This window comes from Budorcas taxicolor, chromosome 21 (genome assembly GCF_023091745.1).
Source record: "Budorcas taxicolor isolate Tak-1 chromosome 21, Takin1.1, whole genome shotgun sequence".
Lineage (NCBI taxonomy): Eukaryota > Metazoa > Chordata > Mammalia > Artiodactyla > Bovidae > Budorcas > Budorcas taxicolor.
This window is the reverse complement of record NC_068930.1, coordinates 24,687,751-24,707,878: the sequence shown is the minus strand read 5'-3', so window position 1 is coordinate 24,707,878 and position 20,128 is coordinate 24,687,751. Positions and strand designations below refer to the sequence as shown.

General features: G+C 38.7%; 1 protein-coding gene and 1 non-coding gene across 2 annotated transcripts in view; one reads left to right on the top strand and one right to left on the bottom strand.

The window, feature by feature from the left end:
• Positions 1 to 646: 646 nt before the first annotated feature.
• Positions 647 to 718, bottom strand: TRNAP-GGG (transfer RNA proline (anticodon GGG)). The gene has a single exon. It is a non-coding gene; the product is annotated as a tRNA-Pro (tRNA).
• A 15,834-nt stretch (positions 719 to 16,552) lies between these two features.
• Positions 16,553 to 20,128, top strand: part of BLM (BLM RecQ like helicase) — a 63,205-nt gene continuing 59,629 nt past the window's right edge. The window contains exons 1-2 of the mRNA XM_052659925.1: positions 16,553 to 16,650; positions 17,871 to 18,571. Coding sequence (XP_052515885.1) covers positions 16,553 to 16,650; positions 17,871 to 18,571 — 799 coding nt within the window. The remainder of the gene's footprint in view (positions 16,651 to 17,870; positions 18,572 to 20,128) is intronic.

Below are 20,128 nucleotides of genomic sequence, written 5' to 3'. Positions count from 1 at the left end.
AAATGGGTAGAGAAGTAGATTCTGACAGAATGGATCCTCATAAAGATTACAAGTTAAATAGCTCAATTTCCATAGGATAAAGTTTTGAAAGAACCACTTCATTGAAAACAAAAAGCATTAGGTCCAAATGGTTTCATAGGGAAAATTCTGCTAAACTTCAAAAGTCTAGGTAACCACAGTGCTAATAAATTGTTTCAGACCAATGAAGGGAAGCTTCAAAAAAATCTTGTTAGGTGCTTCGTATTACAGTTATTGATTTAGTCATTTAGTCATCTGTCTCTTGTGTTCGTGCTCAGTTGTGTCCGACAGTTTGCAACCCCTTGCAGCCCCAAGGACTGTAGGCTGCCAGGCTTCTCTGTCCATGGGATTTCCCAGGACAGAATACTGCCGTTTCCTCCTCCAGGGGATCTTCCCCACCCAGGGATCGAACCCTCGTCTCCTGCATTGCAGGCAGGTTCTTTTATCACTGAGCCAGCAGGGAAGCCCCAGGTAATCTGTCTCTATTGTTATTATTATTATTACTTTTCACTCAGTCGTGTCTGACTCTTTGTGACCCCATGACTGTAGCCTACCAGGCTCCTCCCTCCATGGGATTCTCCAGGTAAGAGTACTGGAGTGGGTTGCCATTTTCCTTCTCCAGGGGATCTTCCCAACCCAGGGATCGAACCCGGGTCTCCCGCATCCCAGGCAGACGCTTTAACCTCTGAGCCACCAGGGAAGCCCTGTCTCTAGTTGTTATCAAACAGCTAGAGTGAAGTAAAATTCAGTCTTCTAGATGCTCCTTGAGTTTGCCTTTTTTGAAGCTGTTTTGTTGACCTATAATAAACTGCACGTATTTGAGTTATGATTTGATCGGCTTTGATATATATATCATCAGCACAATTGGGTTCGAGAACATACTCATCTCTGCCAAAAGTCTCTGCATGCCCCTGTGCCATGCCTCACTCCTGCTCCCTTTCCCCCAGTTCAGAATCTATAATATATATAATCCATATATGAAACAATTTGAGCATCAGCATAAATAATGACAGTATAGATTACAACCCACTGAATAAATTAAGAATCTTTACCGATAGAAAACAAATAGGGGAGACAGGAAAGTTCTTGATAGTAGAATGCCAACTACTAAATGGTAATGCCAACTGCTAAAGAATGGGATTAGAAGAACCTTCATTATATAATCATATTATTTCTCCAGGTATGAATCATCAATGGGCATGAAAACAGTTTTTTTTTTTCCTAGATATCCTTTTATTGCTGATTTCTGTCTTAATTACAATTGGTTGGAAGCATGTCATTATTATGTTAGCCCTTCGAGATTTTTTGAGCCTTGCCTTGTGACCCCGTACAGGGTTGGCTTTTGTAAATGTCTGTTCTTGAAAAGTGTACATGGTGTAGTTGTCGAGTTTGTGTTATTCAAATTTCTGGATTGTTACTGATTGTTTAGTTACTTGTTCTGTCATTTACAAAGAGCTAATTTTAAGTCTATAATTGCAGGCTTTTTTCTGTTTCTTCTTGTCATGCTATCAGTTTTGCTGCATGTATCTTTGCAGTTATTTTATGAGCCATACCAACTTAAAGTAGTGAGTCTTCCTGCTGAATTGAATTCTTTATCATTATATTCTTTATCTCTACTGAAGCTTTATGTCTTAAAATCTATTTTCTTTGATATGAATATAGCCATCAGCTTTTTTGGGTCAGTTTTTGTATATTTTTTCCATCTTCTTACTTTCAACCTTTCTGTACACCTAATTTTTTACATGTGACTCTAATAGTCTGCAAATATTAGGTACCATTTAAAGAATTCAGATTGTAATCTTTTAGTCAAGACAGTCTATTTACATTTACTATAATTTATAAATTTTTGGATTTAAACCTACTACCTTATTTTTTCTTTGTTATTTCTTTATTATTTTTTTCCTCTTTTATGTGGCTTTCTTACAGGCAAATTTTTTTGTTTGTTTTTAATCACTTTCCCCTTCTAGATTTTAAGTTACATACTCGGCTTTTGTTCTTTGGTAGTTACCCTAGAAAGTGCAAATGCATATTTATATAACTTATTATGATAAGTTTTAAGCTTATGAACGCTTATTATACTCCTCGCAGACAATACAAGGGCCTTGGAACACATTCACTGTCTTTGCCTCCCTCATTTATGGGTCATCTGTTGTTGGGTGTTTTAACTATTTTTTTTTAACCCCGCTGGACATTGTTATTTTGTACAGTCAAGGATTGCATAGCTTTAACCGAATGTTCGCCACTTTCTTTGTCCTTCAGTCTAGCTGTCATCCATCCAGGCTCACTTTTCTGCTACATGAAAGTACATCCTTCAGAATTTCATCTAATGAGAGTCTGCTGGTGGTAAACTCTTGGTTTTTGATTATCTGAAAATATCTTTATTTTGCCTTGATTATTTTTTAAAGTTTTTTTTTTTTTAATGTGGGCCATTTTTTTTAAAAGTCTTTTTTGAATTTGTTACAATATTGTTTCTGTTGTCTGTGTTCTAGTTTTTTGACCACAAGGCACGTGGGATCTCAGCTTCCTGATGGGGGAGCAAACCCGTACCCCCTACATTGGAAGGTGAAGTTTCACCCACTGGACCACCAGGGAAGTCCCCTGGCTTGACTTTTTAAATAACAACTTTGTTAGATATAACTCCCATACCATAAAGTTCTCCCATTTTAAGTGCACAATTCAGAGGCTTTTAGTATATTCACCTGTGCAGCAGTTGTCACACTGAATCTTAGAACAGCTTTGTCAGCCCAGAGAAAAACACCACACCCCTAGCCATCAAACCACAATCTAACCAGCACCCCTGCCCCAGGCAGTCACTAGTTACTCTATAGGCTTGCTTACTTTCGACATGTCATAGAAATGGGGTCATACCAAATGTTGTTCCTTGTGACTGACTTCTTTCTCTTAGCATAGTATTTCAAGGCTCATCATCATTGTAGCTTTTATCAGCACTACATTCCTTTGTATGACCAAGTAATATTCCATTATATGGTTACCCACATTTCCTTTATCCATTCATTCATCAGTTGATGGGCATTTGGGTTGTTTCTAGTTTGGGGCTATTATAAATAATGCCCCAATAAACATTCAGATACAAGTATTTGTTTGAATACCTGTTTTCAGCTTTTTTTGAGTGTATGTCTAGCAGTGGAGTTGCTGGATCATATGATAACTCAGTGTTTAACTTTTTGAGGAACTGCCAGACTGTTTTCTAAAGTAGCTGCACCATTTTACATTCCTGCCAGCAGTGGATAAGGGTTTCACTTCACATCCTCACCAAAACTCTGTTTCTTTAATTACGAAAAGTGAAAGTGAAGTTGCTCAGTTGTGCTCCTCTGTCCATGGGATTTTCCAGGCAAGAGTACTGGAGTGGGTTGCCAAATGGAGTGGGTTCCATTTCCTTGTTTCATTATAGCCAGTTTAAAAAATAACAGCCTTATTGTGATGTAATTTACGAGTCAGTCTCAATTTTTGAAGGATATTTTTGCTGGGAAAAGAGTCCTAGCTTACTTTCAGCAGATTGAAAGATATTAATCCACTGTTATTGTCATTTTTTAAAATGGAAGTATAGATTTATAATGTGTTCTATTCCACTATCTTATGATTTCCAATTTTACTGAAGAGAAATCTATCCAAAACTCTATCCAAGTATTGTATGATTAGGGGAAGTCCCTGGCAGTCCAGTGGTTAGGGCTCTACACTTTGAATGCCAGGGCCCAGGTTCAATCCCTGGCTGCAGAACTAAGACCCCACAAGCTGCTTGGTATAGCCAAAAAAGAAAAGGGGGAAAAAAACCCACAAATGCAATTGATATATTTTGGTATGGATTTATTTTTATCTGTCTTGCTCAGAATATGTTTCCTTTCTTGAATCTGAAGATTTGTGTCATTCATTCTGGGAATGTTCCAGCTGTTATGTTTTCAAATATTCTGCCCCAGTTTCTCCTCTTTCTGGAGCTAGGTTTATGTTAGACTTTCTTACTCTTACCTTCCGTGCCTTTTAACTTCTCATATTTTCCATCTCTTTTCTTTATCATTCTGTGTATGCATCTATTAAGTCAGAAACTATGAAGGATCTTAAATTTTACCCTGTTTTTCAGCTCACAAGTTAGCCAGACACATACAGAGATGCTTACACATGTACTGATGACACAGGACACCTGGGTGAGGGATACAGATGGTTTATTATAGCAATACCTTGCATCCATTCCCTACACCCTAATTCCCACAAGGTGATGTGATAAGAGCTTCATGATACCTGTGCATACAGTTGCATGCATTCCAGGAAAGGGACTCCAAAATTCAGAGACTATGAGCACTTGAGGGTTTCTGGCTTATCTTCCAGAGAGATTACTTTTTTACCTTGAGATGTAGATAAATCTCCCCTGGCTGAGAGAGGAAGGGACCTTGAAGTTTATTATCCTGACTGGAGGGAAACATCTCCAGGGAGAGAAAAGAAAGGGCTTTATCTTTGCTACTGTGAGATGTCTCTGGGGAGTGTGTGACCCCAAACTGCTTCAGAGGAATACAGCCATTTGCTGCTTAACGTGTCCTTTGCTCAGAAGGCTTGGACCATGCAGGAGTGTGAGAAATCCGTGGAGACAGATCCTGGACATTTTCTTCTGATTTTCCCCCCAGGTTACTAATTTCCTCTTCAGCTCTGTGTTGTCTACTGAAACAATGTGCTGGTTCAAAATTGGGAAAAGAGTACATCAAGGCTGTATATTGTCACCCTGCTTATTTAACTTATATACAGAGTGCATTATGCGAAGTGCTAGCTGGATAACTCACAAGCTAAAATCAAGATTGATAGGAGAAATATCATAGATATCTAGATATGTAGATATATATACATATATATGTGTATATATATATGTAGATATATATTTGTGAGAAATATCACAAATATCTAGATATGTAGATGATACCACTCTAATGACAGAAAGCAAAGAGGAACTAAAGAGCCTCTTAATGAGGGTGAAAAGGAAAGTGAAAAAGCTGGCTTGAAATTCAGCATTCAAAAAACTAAGATCATGGCATCTGGTCCCATCAGTTCATGACAAATAGAAGGGGGAAAAGTGGAAGCAGTGACAGATTTTATTTTCTTGGGCTCCAAAATCATTACGGTGATTGCAGCCACAAACTTAAGCTGCTTGCTCCTTGGAAGGAAAGCTATGACAAACCTAGTGCATAGTCAAAGCTGTGGTTTTTCCAGTAGTCATGTACAGATGTGAGAGCTGTACCATGAAGAAGGCTGATCACTGAAGAATCTATACTTCTGAATTGTGGTGCTGGAGAAGATTCTTGAGAGTCCCTTGGAATGCAATGAGATCAAACCAGTCAATCCTAAAGGAAATCAACCCTGAATATTCATTGGAAAGACTGATGCTGAAGCTCCAATACTTTGGCCACCTGATGCTAAGAGCTGACTCATTGCAGAAGACCCTGATGCTGGGAAGGATAGAAAGCAAAAGAAGGGTGTAGCAGAGGATGAAATAGTTAGATAGCATCACTGACTCAGTGGACATGAATTTGAGCAAACTCTAGGAGATAGTGGAGGACAGAGGAGCCTGGTGTACTGTAGTCCTTGGGGTTGCAGAGTCGGACACGACTGAGCAACTGAACAGTTTACTGTTCTACAAAGTCTATCTGTTGAATTCTGAATTTTGGTTATTGTAGCTTTCATTCCTAAAAGTTCTGTTGACAAGGTCAATCTAAAGGTTGTGTTTACTGCAGATATTTTCAAGCTTGTCTTTTATTTTTGAAAATGTAAGTTTAATAGCTTTATACTGCTATGTCTGATACTGATTATTTCTGTTACAACTAATTCTCATTCCTGGTGCCTTGTTTCCATTTTGTGCTTGACTATTTCTGTTTGCTACACATTGTCTCGTGATAACTATTTAAGGCATAAGGTAAAGGGCTTGTCCTCCAGAGACATTTCTGCATTTGTTTCTGCCAGGTGCCTTGGGGTTAGGATTGCTTTAATCTAAATTCATGACTTGAATTTTTTTTTAAACATGTGATTGATTAAAATTGGGTTGAGAAGATTTTCTTGGGCTTGTGGTTTCAGGGTCTTTCCCACTCAGCACCTCACTAATTGGTAACTTTATTTGTCGATACCTGGGGATAGAGGTGGGGTTTAATTTTAGTTTACCTTTGCCCAAATGATAGAGCCCTTTGGGGTGACGGTTTTATGGGGAAACAGTTCCCACCATGGTTTTGCCTTGACTTTGATTCTCTCCATCTTTTCCCTCCAAGGCTAGCAAAACTGATGTTCAAATTCTCAGAATTAGACAGCTGTCCTCAGGACAAAAACAACTGTCAGTATTCTCCTTACCTCTCTGGGTTCTCACTTTTGACTTGTTCATTTTATCTTCTTGTCAGAGATTTACTGTATATAATCATTTCTTCTTTTTTTTAACTTTATAAAAAATTATATTTTATATTGAAGCATAGTTGAATAACAGTGTTATGTTAGTTTCACCTGTACAGCAAAGTGACTCAGTTATACATACTTACACATGTATCCTTTTTCAGATTCTTTTCCCTTTTAGGTTATTACAGAGTATTGAGCAGAGTTCCCTGTGCTATACAGTAGACCCTTGTTGGTTATCAGTTTTAAATAAAGCTGTGTGTCCGTGTCAATCCCGAACTCACAGTCTATTCCCCCCACCTTGTATTTAATAATTTCTTATTTTATCCAGCACTAATCTAGTAGGATCAATTGTCAATAAGCCTTTTCTGTAAGGGGCCAAATAGTAACTATTTTAGGCTTTGCAGGCTAGACATTCTCTGTTATAACTTCCCAACCATGCAGTATGTGAATAAACAGGCATTGTTGTGTTTCAATAAAACTTTATTTAAGAAACATAGGCTGAAGAAATGGACAAATTCTTAGAAAAGTACAATTTTCCAAAACTGAACCAGGAAGAAATAGAAAATCTTAACAGACCCATCACAAGCACGGAAATTGAAACTGTAATCAGAATTCTTCCAGCAAACAAAAGCCCAGGTCCAGACGGCTTCACAGCTGAATTCTACCAAAAATTTCGAGAAGAGCTAACACCTATCCTACTCAAACTCTTCCAGAAAATTGCAGAGGAAGGTAAACTTCCAAACTCATTCTATGAGGCCACCATCACTCTAATACCAAAACCTGACAAAGATGTCACAAAAAAAGAAAACTACAGGCCAATATCACTGATGAACATAGATGCAAAAATCCTCAACAAAATTCTAGCAATCAGAATCCAACAACACATTAAAAAGATCATACACCATGACCAAGTGGGCTTTATCCCAGGGATGCAAGGATTCTTCAATATCCGCAAATCAATCAATGTAATTCACCACATTAACAAATTGAAAAATAAAAACCATATGATTATCTCAATAGATGCAGAGAAGGCCTTTGACAAAATTCAACATCCATTTATGATAAAAACTCTCCAGAAAGCAGGAATAGAAGGAACATACCTCAACATAATAAAAGCTATATATGACAAACCCACAGCAAACATTATCCTCAATGGTGAAAAATTGAAAGCATTTCCCCTAAAGTCAGGAACAAGACAAGGGTGTCCACTTTCACCGCTACTATTCAACATAGTTCTGGAAGTTTTGGCCACAGCAATCAGAGCAGAAAAAGAAATAAAAGGAATCCAAATTGGAAAAGAAGAAGTAAAACTCTCACTGTTTGCAGATGACATGATCCTCTACATAGAAAACCCTAAAGACTCCACCAGAAAATTACTAGAGCTCATCAATGAATATAGTAAAGTTGCAGGATATAAAATCAACACACAGAAATCCCTTGCATTCCTATACACCAATAATGAGAAAGTAGAAAAAGCAATTAAGGAAACAATTCCATTCACCATTGCAACGAAAAGAATAAAATACTTAGGAATATATCTACCCAAAGAAACTAAAGACCTATATATAGAAAACTATAAAACACTGATGAAAGAAATCAAAGAGGACACTAATAGATGGAGAAATATACCATGTTCATGGATCGGAAGAATCAATATAGTGAAAATGAGTATACTACCCAAAGCAATTTACAAATTCAATGCAATCCCTATCAAGCTACCAGCCATATTTTTCACAGAACTAGAACAAATAATTTCAAGATTCATATGGAAATACAAAAAACCTCGAATTGCCAAAGCAATCTTGAGAAAGAAGAATGGAACTGGAGGAATCAACTAGCCTGACTTCAGGCTCTACTACAAAGCCACAGTCATCAAAACAGTATGGTACTGGCACAAAGACAGACATATAGATCAGTGGAACAAAATAGAAAGCCCAGAGATAAATCCACACACATATGGACACCTTATCTTTGACAAAGGAGGCAAGAATATACAATGGAGTAAAGACAATCTCTTTAACAAGTGGTGCTGGGAAAACTGGTCAACCACTTGTAAAAGAATGAAACTAGATCACTTTCTAACACCGCACACAAAAATAAACTCAAAATGGATTAAAGATCTAAATGTAAGACCAGAAACTATAAAACTCCTAGAGGAGAACATAGGCAAAACACTCTCAGACATAAATCACAGCAGGATCCTCTATGATCCACCTCCCAGAATTCTGGAAATAAAAGCAAAAATAAACAAATGGGATCTAATTAAAATTAAAAGCTTCTGCACAACAAAGGAAAATATCAGCAAGGTGAAAAGACAGCCTTCTGAATGGGAGAAAATAATAGCAAATGAAGCAACTGACAAACAACTAATCTCAAAAATATACAAGCAACTTATGCAGCTCAATTCCAGAAAAATAAACGACCCAATCAAAAAATGGGCCAAAGAACTAAATAGACATTTCTCCAAAGAAGACATACGGATGGCTAACAAACACATGAAAAGATGCTCAACATCACTCATTATCAGAGAAATGCAAATCAAAACCACAATGAGGTACCACTTCACACCAGTCAGAATGGCTGCGATCCAAAAATCTGCAAGCAATAAATGCTGGAGAGGGTGTGGAGAAAAGGGAACCCTCCTACACTGTTGGTGGGAATGCAAACTAGTACAGCCACTATGGAGAACAGTGTGGAGATTCCTTAAAAAATTGCAAATAGAACTCCCTTATGACCCAGCAATCCCACTGCTGGGCATACACACCGAGGAAACCAGAATTGAAAGAGACACATGTACCCCAATGTTCATCGCAGCACTGATTATAATAGCCAGGACATGGAAACAACCTAGATGTCCATCAGCAGATGAATGGATAAGAAAGCTGTGGTACATATACACAATGGAGTATTACTCAGCCGTTAAAAAGAATTCATTTGAATCAGTTCTGATGAGATGGACGAAACTGGAGCCGATTATACAGAGTGAAGTAAGCCAGAAAGAAAAACACCAATACAGTATACTAACACATATATATGGAATTTAGAAAGATGGCAATGACGACCCTGTATGCAAGACAGGAAAAAAGACGCAGCTGTCTATAACGGACTTTTGGACTCAGAGGGAGAGGGAGAGGGTGGGATGATATGGGAGAATGGCATTCTATCATGTATACTATCATGTAAGAATTGAATCGCTAGTCTATGTCTGACGCAGGATACAGCATGCTTGGGGCTGGTGCATGGGGATGACCCACAGAGATGTTATGGGAGGGAGGTGGGAGGGGGGTTCATGTTTGGGAACACATGTAAGAATCAAAGATTTTAAAATTAAAATAAATAAATAAATAAAAAAGAAAAAAAAAAAGAAACATAGGCTGCAGGCTGGTTTTGGCCTGTAAGTCATAGTTTTTTCAACTCCTGATCTAGAATATATTGTGTGCTCATCATGTTAATAACATTTGTTAAATATTGCTTACTTTCCTTATTTTGTTATGTTTCTCTCATTACACATGAAACATTATATTTTGGTTTTTCTTTTTCAAAGTTGAGTACCATGCTGTTTAAATTAGTTACACTTAATATGATTATAATATTTCTAGTGCTAGTTCCCATCCCATTGTTATTTTGCGTTCTTGCCTCATGCTTTTGTCAAATGAAGTGTTTTTGTTGAGTTTTGTGAAATATTCTTATGGCAATTTAATTGGAATTATATTAAACTCACTAATATAGAAAGAAGTATCTTTGCTATATTTAAACCTTTCTTTTAAGAATATGAAATATATTTCTTGATCCAAATCTTTCTTTATTCTTCCCAGTAATATTTGGTCATTTTCTTTATATCGTGAAGATGTATGTCTTTTGTTAGGTTAATTGGTAGCTTAATGTTTTTCATGCTATTGTTAATTGAACACTTGTTAAAAATTGTATTTTCTAGTTAGTTATTACTATTACATGAGAATACATTTGACTTTTGTGGATTTATATTTATCTTTTATTTGCCCACTTTCCTGAAGTTTTAATTGTCTATTGTTAATGACTGATTTTCTTTGGATTGAGTTAGTGTATAATCAAATTGTCTACATGTAATGATATTCTCATCCCTTCTAGTATATTTCTCCTTTTGCATATTTTTGCATTGGCAAGAATGTCCAGCATGAGAGTGAAAATAAGAGAACAGTCTCATTTTTGCCCCTATTTTTAATAGATTCACCTCTGTTATAAAATATAAGATATTGTATTGGATCTTGATTTTAAGTACTTCTAATTTTATGTTTTAGTGTACCTGTTAGAAATGATTTAACAGACACCATTTCAAATATACATTGATAATACATACTGTGTGAATCCATATATACGAATCAAGAAATTCAAGAACAGGCAAAACTAATCTATGGTGATAAAGTCAGATAGTGGTTATATATGGTGTATATTAACTGGGAAAGAGCATGGGAAAGCATACTAATGTGCTAGAAATGTTCTATACCTCTTCTTAAAAGCATTACTGCTGAAGGCTGTGGCATAGGAAAATTATGTCCTTGCTGCCGTGCTTCAGAATATAATTGATTAGAGGATGTCACCCTGTGAGGAATAACCAAAGAGCAGTGTAGCTTGAAAGTAGGAAAGGACACATTAAGGTTGAGATGGTAAAGAATCTGCCTGCAATGCAGGAGACCTGAGTTTGATCCCTGGGTTGAGAAGATCCCCTGGAGAAGGAAATGGCAGCCCACTCCAGTATTCTTGCCCAGAGAATCCCATGGACGGAGGAACCTGGCGGAGCTGCAGTCCATGGGGTTGCAAAGAGTCCGACACAACCAAGCAACTAACACACTACTGACTACATACTGACTGTGAATCCACAATATATCACTACAGTTACAAAATATTTAGTCAAACATATGTACTATTAAGATGGTTAAATATATATATCAAATCGTGCAGTGGAATAATGTTAGAAATCTTTATTATAGACTACTGTGGCTAGTTTTGATCCAAAAATCAATAAAGTATGGGAAATTTGCAGAAGGATGAGACAGGAACAGTAAAATCTGAGAAGGAATGTTAGGTCATGTAATGATGCCATGGACCCTTTGTCCTGCTTTGTCTTAAGGCTGAAGGTCGTAAAGTATTCTCCACTGGGACTTCCTTGGTGGCCTAGTGCTTAAGACTTCACCTTCCAATGTAGGGAGCATAGGTTCAGTCCCTGGTCAAGGAGCTTAAGATTCCACATGCCTTATAGCCAAAAAATCAAAACATAAAATACAGAAGCAATATTGTAAGAAATTCAATAAAGACTTTTTAAATGGTTCACATTAAAAAAAATCTTTTAAAAATAAAAAAATATATACCTTCTCTACTAAAAAAAAAAATCAAGGTGGCGAATTCCCTGGTGGTCCAGTGGTTAAGACTGTGCTTCCACTGATGGGGGTGAGGATTCAATCCCTGGTTGGGGAACGAAGATCCTGTATGTTGTGCAGCATGGCACACACACACACACACACACACAAATCAAGGCTCTTTGGAGAGATGCCTGATTCTGAGTCTGGGGCAAAAAACTGCCACAAGAGAAGTCTGGGACATCTTTTTATTCCAGATAGTAAAGAAGCTCTCAAAGCCTAACTTTATGTCAAAAGGACTGAAGAGCCAGTCCTGGTATCTGAGTGATCCCCTGGGCCCAGCAAAGAAACCAAGTTTCCAGAGTCTTGAAGGCAAGGGGTAACACCCCAAAATATGGACACATTTTCCACTCTACCTTCATGGGGTGAGCAGCTGCCAAGAACAAAGGCCGCATCTCCTGATAACCTGGCAAACAAATGCAGTATTGCCTCACAAATTGACTGCTTCTCTGAGGTACTGACTGGTGTATTTGGGGAGAAACTTCAAAAACAAGTTGAGAAGCGTCTGTCCTTCTGTGAGACTGGAGAAATTCCACGAAAGAATCTGGGTGTCATGACGGAGGCAATGGTTCAGGCAGAGGAAGCAGCTATTGAGATTACTAGGAAGCTAGAGAAACAGGAGAAGAAATGCTTGAAGAAGGAAAAGAAAAGGCTGGCTGCAATTGCTTTAGTATCTTCAGAAAATAGTCGTGCCCCAGAGGAGTATGAGGAGACAAGTGAAAGACCCAAAAAGAAGAAAAAACAAAAGCCCCAGGAGGCTTCCTTGGTGGCTCAGATGTTAAAGAAACTGCTTGCACTGCAGGAGACCCGGGTTCGATCCCTGGGTTGGGAAGATCCCCTGGAGAAGGGAACGGCTACCCACTCTAGTATTCTTGCCTGGAGAATTCCATGGACAGAGGAGCTGGCAGGCTGCAGTCCATGGAATCACACAGAATCAGACACAGCTTAGCGACTATCACTAACGCTAATAGGAGGCTCCTCTGGAAAATGGAATGGAAGACCTGTCTTGTCTCTTTTTCCAAACCCAAGGAAAAAAAAATCTTTTTCCAGGGAGTAGCTGGTCAGTAGTGATCTTGAAAAGAGGTGGCACTGGAAGTCTTCCCAAGAGGAAGAAATCTTTCCCCCAAAAGGAACCAGTTAGTGACCCCAAGAGTCAGGAAATAAGAGGGTCCCCAAGAAAAAGAGGAAATTGTCCTCCAAGGAGGAGCCTCCCAGCAGTGGACCTGAAGAGGCTACTGCCAGCAAGAGCAACGGCTCCAAGAAAAGAAAAATCCCAGGGAAATTAGAATAGACATCTCCCTCGTGGGGCGTAATGTGTGGAGGTATTTCCCAGCCCATCCTCTAGAGCCCAATAAAAATCAAAACTAAAGAAGCACAAAGGACTGAAGAGTCAAACTGGAAAGGCTTCCTCTGACCAGTTTTGAAATAGTTTGAGAATCAGTAAGGGTGATAATGAGAAACCTATATGCAGGTCAGGAGGCAACAGTTAGAACTGGACATGGAACAACAGACTGGTTCCAAATAGGAAAAGGAGTACGTCAAGGCTGTGTATTGTCACCCTGCTTATTTAACTTCTGTGCAGAGTACATTATGAGAAACACTGGGCTGGAAGAAGCACAAGCTGGAATCAAGATTGCTGGGAGAAATATCAACCTCAGAAATGCAGATGACACCACCCTTATGGCAGAAAGTGAAGAGGAGCCAAAAAACCTCTTGATGAAAGTGAAAGAGGAGAGTGAAAAAGTTGGCTTAAAGCTCAACATTCAGAAAACTAAGATCACGGCATCTGGTCCCATCACTTCATGGGAAATAGATAGGGAAACAGTGGAAACAGTGTCAGACTTTATTTTTTTGGACTCCAAAATCACTGCAGATGGTGATTGAAGCCATGAAATTAAAAGATGCTTACTCCTTGGAAGAAAAGTTATGACCAACCTAGATAGCATATTGAAAAGCAGAGACATTACTTTGCCAACAAAGGTCCGTCTAGTCAAGGCTATGGTTTTTCCAGTGGTCATGTATGGATGTGAGAGTTGGACTGTGAAGAAGGCTGAGCGCCGAAGAATTGATGCTTTTGAACTGTGGTGTTGGAGAAGACTCCTGAGAGTCCCTTGGACTGCAAGGAGATCCAACCAGTCCATTCTGAAGGAGATCAGCCCTGGGATTTCTTTGGAGGGAATGATGCTAAAGCTGAAACTCCAGTACTTTGGCCACCTCATGAGAAGAGTTGACTCATTGGAAAAGACTCTGTTACTGGGAGGGATTGGGGGCAGGAGGAGAAGGGGACGACAGAGGATGAGACGGCTGGACGGCATCACTGACTCGATGGACGTGAGTCTGAGTGAACTCTGGGAGTTGGTGATGGACAGGGAGGCCTGGCGTGTTGCGATTCATGGCAAAGAGTCAGACACGACTGAGCGACTGAACTAAACTGAACTGAACTGAACTGAAGGGTGATAATTATATTGAATTGAAACATACCTAATGTTTAATCCATGAATTTATAATGATACTGAGGAAAAAAACTGACCAATAGAGGTTACCAGAGAATTAACTCATTATTTTGAAAACTAATAAAGGGGAAAAAATCCAACATTTATCCTGTCTTTCCTATGTGAGCTATGCTGCTGGGTAAAAAAACAGTAGATCAGAGTACATTTCTCTTGGTAGGAATAGTCCAGCTAATGAACGAAGAAGGAATGACAGAAATAAAACATCACTATTTTGAGAGGTTGGCTTCTGGAATGGTGAAGTGAGGACCCTGGGATGTGTGTGCAGATGAAACAATATTGGATGAGCTGACAATTTTTGATAAATGTTGATAATGAGTACATAAGAGTTCATTATACCTTTCTGTCTGCTTTCTGGCGTTTATTTTGTAACAACTTTATTAAGATATAATTCACATAGTTATTCAGTGTTTATTAATTGGGCTTCCCAGGTGGTGTGAATGGTAAAGATCTCTCCTGCCAATGCAGGAGACATCAGAGACATGGGTTTGATCCCATGGGGAAGATCCCCTGGAGGAGGGCATGGCAACTCACTCCAGTATCTTACCTGGAGAATCCCATGAACAGAGGAGCTACAAGCCATAGGGTCTAAAGAGTTGGACATGACTGAAGCGACTTGTTGTTTAGTCGCCAAGTTGTATCTGACTCTGTGACTCTGTGGACTGCAACACACCAGGCTTGGACACGACTGAAACTTCTTAGCATAATTAGTTATTTTACTGAAGGCATTTTAAAGAGGAAGAAAAGGCAAACATCATTTTTCCTTCCAGGGAAGGTGGAGCAAAATCGATACTGTAATCATCAAGCTCAACACATGAAGATTTCTTCCACTGAACTTGCTTCCAAGTTTTTCCTTTTTTCACTATTATCTAAAGTACTGAACTGAACTGAAAGTACTTGTTAAACATAGTTTATTTTAATAATTAGTGAGTGGACTCTGATATATGTAAAAGTTCATGTTTCCATGAATATCACTTGGTATTTTTAGCCCTTCCTCCTAAGCTATATGGCATAAAATAAAAGAAGATCTTTGATAAAGATAAAATGAGAAAGAAGGGTTATAGCTCTTCACTCAAATAAGAATTGATTACTGCCCATATATTCTGCTATTCCTTCCTCATTTGGCCCCAGTAATTTTTTTAAAATAAATTTGTTTATGTTTAATTGGAAGATAATTGCTTTACAATATGGTGTTGGTTTCTGCCGTACATCAACATGAATCAGCCATAGGTATATATACATGTGTCCCCTCCCTTTTGAATTTCCCTCCCACCTCTCACCCCAGGCCTCAGTCATTTTTTAAAATTTTTATTTATTTGGCTTCACTGGGTCTTAGTTATCGCATGGGGGATCTAGTTCCCTGAGAAGGTTTTGAACCCAGGCCCCCTGCATTGGGAGCTCGGAGTCTTAGCCACTGGATCACCAGGAATGTCTCCAGCCCCCTTTATTTTAAGACGGCTTAACCTACACATTGATGGTTAATGCTTGTGGGGGTGGTGCTCAGTTATGTCTAACTCTTTGTGACCCCGTGGACTGTGGCTTGTCAGGCCCCTCTGTCCATGGGATTTCCCAGGCAAGAATACTGAAGCAGATTGCCATTTCTTCCTCCCGTAGATCTTCCCAACCTAGGGATCGAACCCTCATCTAAATCTCCTGCATTGACAGTTGGGTTCTTTACCACTAGCACCACCTGGGAAGCCTCTAAGCTACATATTATGCCCGGAATTAGCTCAGCAGTGTCTCAATTTATATGCTTGGTAAAAGTATTCTTTCAGGTTGAGACTAGATGATTCCAAAGCACAGCATCTTGCTGGTAAACCGTTGCTCTCACTGACAGTGCTCATCTTTCTTTTCCCGTTTCCCCCTCAGGCAGAGAACTGTTATTCCTTTGTTCTTTGGATTTTCAGTGTGCTTTGATCATTTTCTCACACTTCTCTCCCCATTTGCCTTCCCTCTATTCTTCAGACCTAGGCCAGGTCCCCTTTTTCTGCAAGCCTTTTCCTAATACACCCTTCCCTAGTAATATCTTTTGTGCTTTTTTTTAGCATTGGGGGAAAACCAGGTCATTTTGCTATTTAAGTGAGCCTTCAGTTAGTTAAAGATTATGTATTTCATATGTCACCTGTCTTAAACGTCAAAACAGTTTTTTGACCAAAAAAAGTCTCATTACTCTGGGCACAGTTGGAACAGTAAATATTGTGATTAATGCAAAGCGTGTAATTCCACTGATATTTTTCTCCTTCATTTTTTAGGATCATGGCTGCTGTTCCTCAAAATAATCTACAAGAACAACTGGAACGTCATTCGGCAAGAAGGCTTAACAATAAATTGAGTCTTTCAAAACCGAAATCTTCGTAAGTACTTTAGTTTGCTTTCATACAGGCACCAACACTTAAGTGAAAAGAAACATCTCTTACAACTCTTTCATTGTAGAGATGAGAAAACGAAGCTGAGAGGGTCAGTGGTTTTCCCACTTGCAAAATAATAATAGAGCATGTTTTAGCAATGCCAGGTAAGGAATTGTTCAGCACCTTTGCACAGTTTCTAGCACATGATATTTGCTCAATAAATATTCGTTGAGTGAACAATGAGTCTTGTAAATATGAGCAAATTGGTATTTTTTATTTTTTAATTTTTTTTGGCAGTGCTGGGTCTTCATTGCTGTGTGGGTTTTTCTCTGTTATGATGCATGGGGGCTGTTCTCTGGTTGCAGTACATGGGCTTCTCATTGTGGTGACTGCTCTTGTTGTGGTTCCTGGGCTCTAGAGTACAGAACCAGTAGTTGTGACATCCGAGCTTAGCTCCTCCCTGGCCTGTGGGATCATCCCAGACCAGGGGTCGAACCTGTGTCTCCTGCATTAGTAGGTGGCTTCTTTACCACTAAGCCAGCAGGGAAGACCCAAATCGGTATTTTTAGCATCTTAATATAATTTTATGTTCTTTTCAAAAACCATTTGTAAGGAAACTCTAGCTCTCCAGTTCTGTTCTTTCCTTCAAGCTGTATTCCAAAGTCCTAACAAGACCTAATGACGTATAGCCCTCATTGTACCCTTAGCAGGTTCTGGGCACATTCTTTGTGCTTGACTTTAAAGTGACCATTGACCTTCATGTCAGTAAATCCAGCAGATGTCCAGGGGCCCTTGCCCCTTTCACCTGGCTTTCAGATTTCAGCATAGCTGGAAGTTTTTAATTGTTTTCCCCATAAAACTTTTATCAGAGTCACAACTAGTAGTCACGTTTGTGTCTCTTCTCTTCTTTGCTTCTGCTTTCCCCCTCTCTGGAGAGGCTGTTAATTAAGGACTATGAGCCTGAGAGGCAAAGTAATGGGAATGGCCTGGATAGTCTCAAAGCTGAGTGAGGAACTCCTGAATAGGAAGGATCAGAGCATACAAAGCATAATGTAAGTTTCCTTACATATTTAAAGTCAGAGAGGCATATAGATTCTTTGCTCATTTGGGATACAATGAAGGTAAGTCATTATATAAATTAGTAAAAAAAAACAAATCAGATATTGTATACTTTCTGGGTTTGTTAAAATTAATCCATCTAATTCAGTTTTTCGATTCTTTTTCAGAGGTTTCACTTTTAAAAAGAAAGTGCCTTCAGCCAATGATGTCTCTGTAACTAGTGTGTCAGTGGCAAAAACACCTGTGTTGAGTGATAAAGATGTTAATATCACTGAGGCATTTTCCTTCAGTGAACCTTTACCCCATACCACCAATCAGCAGATGAGGATCAATGACTTTGAAAGCGCTCCATCTGGACCGCAAACTAGGAGAGTTGGTTCAAAACCATTATTGCCAAGTTTGTCGCAGGCTCCCCAGGAAGTTTTATGTACGGCCCAGAACACACCGGTTATAAAGCAATCCCACAATGCTACTTTCAAGAAATTAGAATTTAGTTCCTCATCAGATTCTCTTATTCCCTTCAATGATTGGGATGATATGGATGACTTTGATACTTCTGGAAATTCTAAAGCATTTGTGACACCATGCAAAAACCACTTTGTAAGAGTAAGCACTGCTCAGAAATCAAAAAAGTCTAAGAGGAACTTAGTAAAAGCGCAGCTTAATAAAACAAATACAGGGAAGACTGATTTGGCTCCCTCCTCCTCTGAGAGCAAACAGGAACATTTGACTGAGAAACAGGAGGATGACTCAGAATCGTTAAGTAGTGATGTGATTTGCATTGATGATGACCCTGATTTCGAAGAGCTGATAAATGAAGATACTCAGGAAAACCACTCGTTAAAAACTCATTTGGGAGCGGAAAGAGGTAAAAATTATTATTTCATTTCCATAGGTTGATTGTATTAGTTTATTCAAAGCTAGACATTGGAAAGAGTAGCAAATATAATTTAACTTTTGTCATTGGGATATATAGAGGTGCTTATTGAACCATCTGTTGGCCACGTTCTTGCATACTAAGGGAATGAAAGATTTTATCCTGCTACTGCTGCTAAGTCGCTTTAGTCGTTTCCGACTCTTAGCGACCCAATGGACTGCAGCCCACCAGGCTCCCCTGTCCCTGGGATTCTCCAGGCAAGAACTGGAGTGGGTTGCCATTTCCTTCTCCAATGTATGAAAGTGAAAAGTGAAAGAAGTCGCTCAGTTGTGTGCGACTCTTAGCGACCCCATGGACCGCAGCCTACCAGGCTCCTCCATCCATGGGATTTTCCAGGCAAGAGTACTGGAGTGGGGTGCCATTGCCTTCTCCATTATTCTGCTAATACAGTTTTTATATTAGCAAGGATAATTCTGTGATTTTAAATACAAAGAAATATGTGGAGAATATAATGCTTAATGGAGAAATTACTGTGATATCACATGTGGAATCTAAAAAATAATAAATATACAAAACAGAAGCAGGGACATAGAAAACAAACTTATGGTTACCAAAGGGGAGAGGGAAGTAGGGGGGACAAATTAGGAATATGAAATTAATAGATACAAACTACTATACATAAAATAGATAAGCAATAGGGATTTATTGTATAGCACAGGGAGTTATACCCATTATCTGGTAATGTCCTGTAATAAAATCTGCAAAAAACTGAATCACTTGGCTGTACACCTGAAACTAACCCAATATTGTAAATTAACTATGCTTCAATAAAAAGAAGAGACGGTTCCATAGAAGTTCAGGTGGCTTCTTGATGGTGTGCTGAGTAGTTCGTAGTAGAATTGGGATGTAAAACCAAGCCTTTGTGTTATGATGCTTTTATGATTTGCACTACCTAACATTGATGAGCGATACAAGATAATCATGCTATTCAAGTATTATAAATTACATTCAAATAGTTTTCTGTTTAGGTCTCATAGTTATTAGATGTGTAGAACTTAATAGCTGAGATCAGCCATATGTGGAGGTACCCACCGTATGAAATAATTGTAAATATGAGACTAATATTTTTAAACACCTGAATCCCATCAAGGTTACTGCAGGGTAAGGGGGGACTGAAAAGTGACTGATTATAAGCAAGACTATAGTCTAATCAAATGTGTTACTATTTATGAAGAGAAAATTTGGCAAAAGGTAAACTAGAGAGCAACGATTTGGCACTGTTTTCCCACATAGTTGAGAGAGAGACATTTATTCTGGGAGACTTAAATAACTAAGACGCCTTTGGGATAAGGTAGACATAGTTTATCGGCATCAACAATGGTACTTGTATAACCCTCAGGCTTACTTACTGTACTTTACTCTTATTTAAATATGAATGAAAAATAGAGAAATGAAAGGACTGATACTAAATATGAGTTTCATAACTTAACTGGAGACAGTCATGAAAATCCTTAAGCAAATCATCAGCCTCAATCCAGCTTTTGTTGG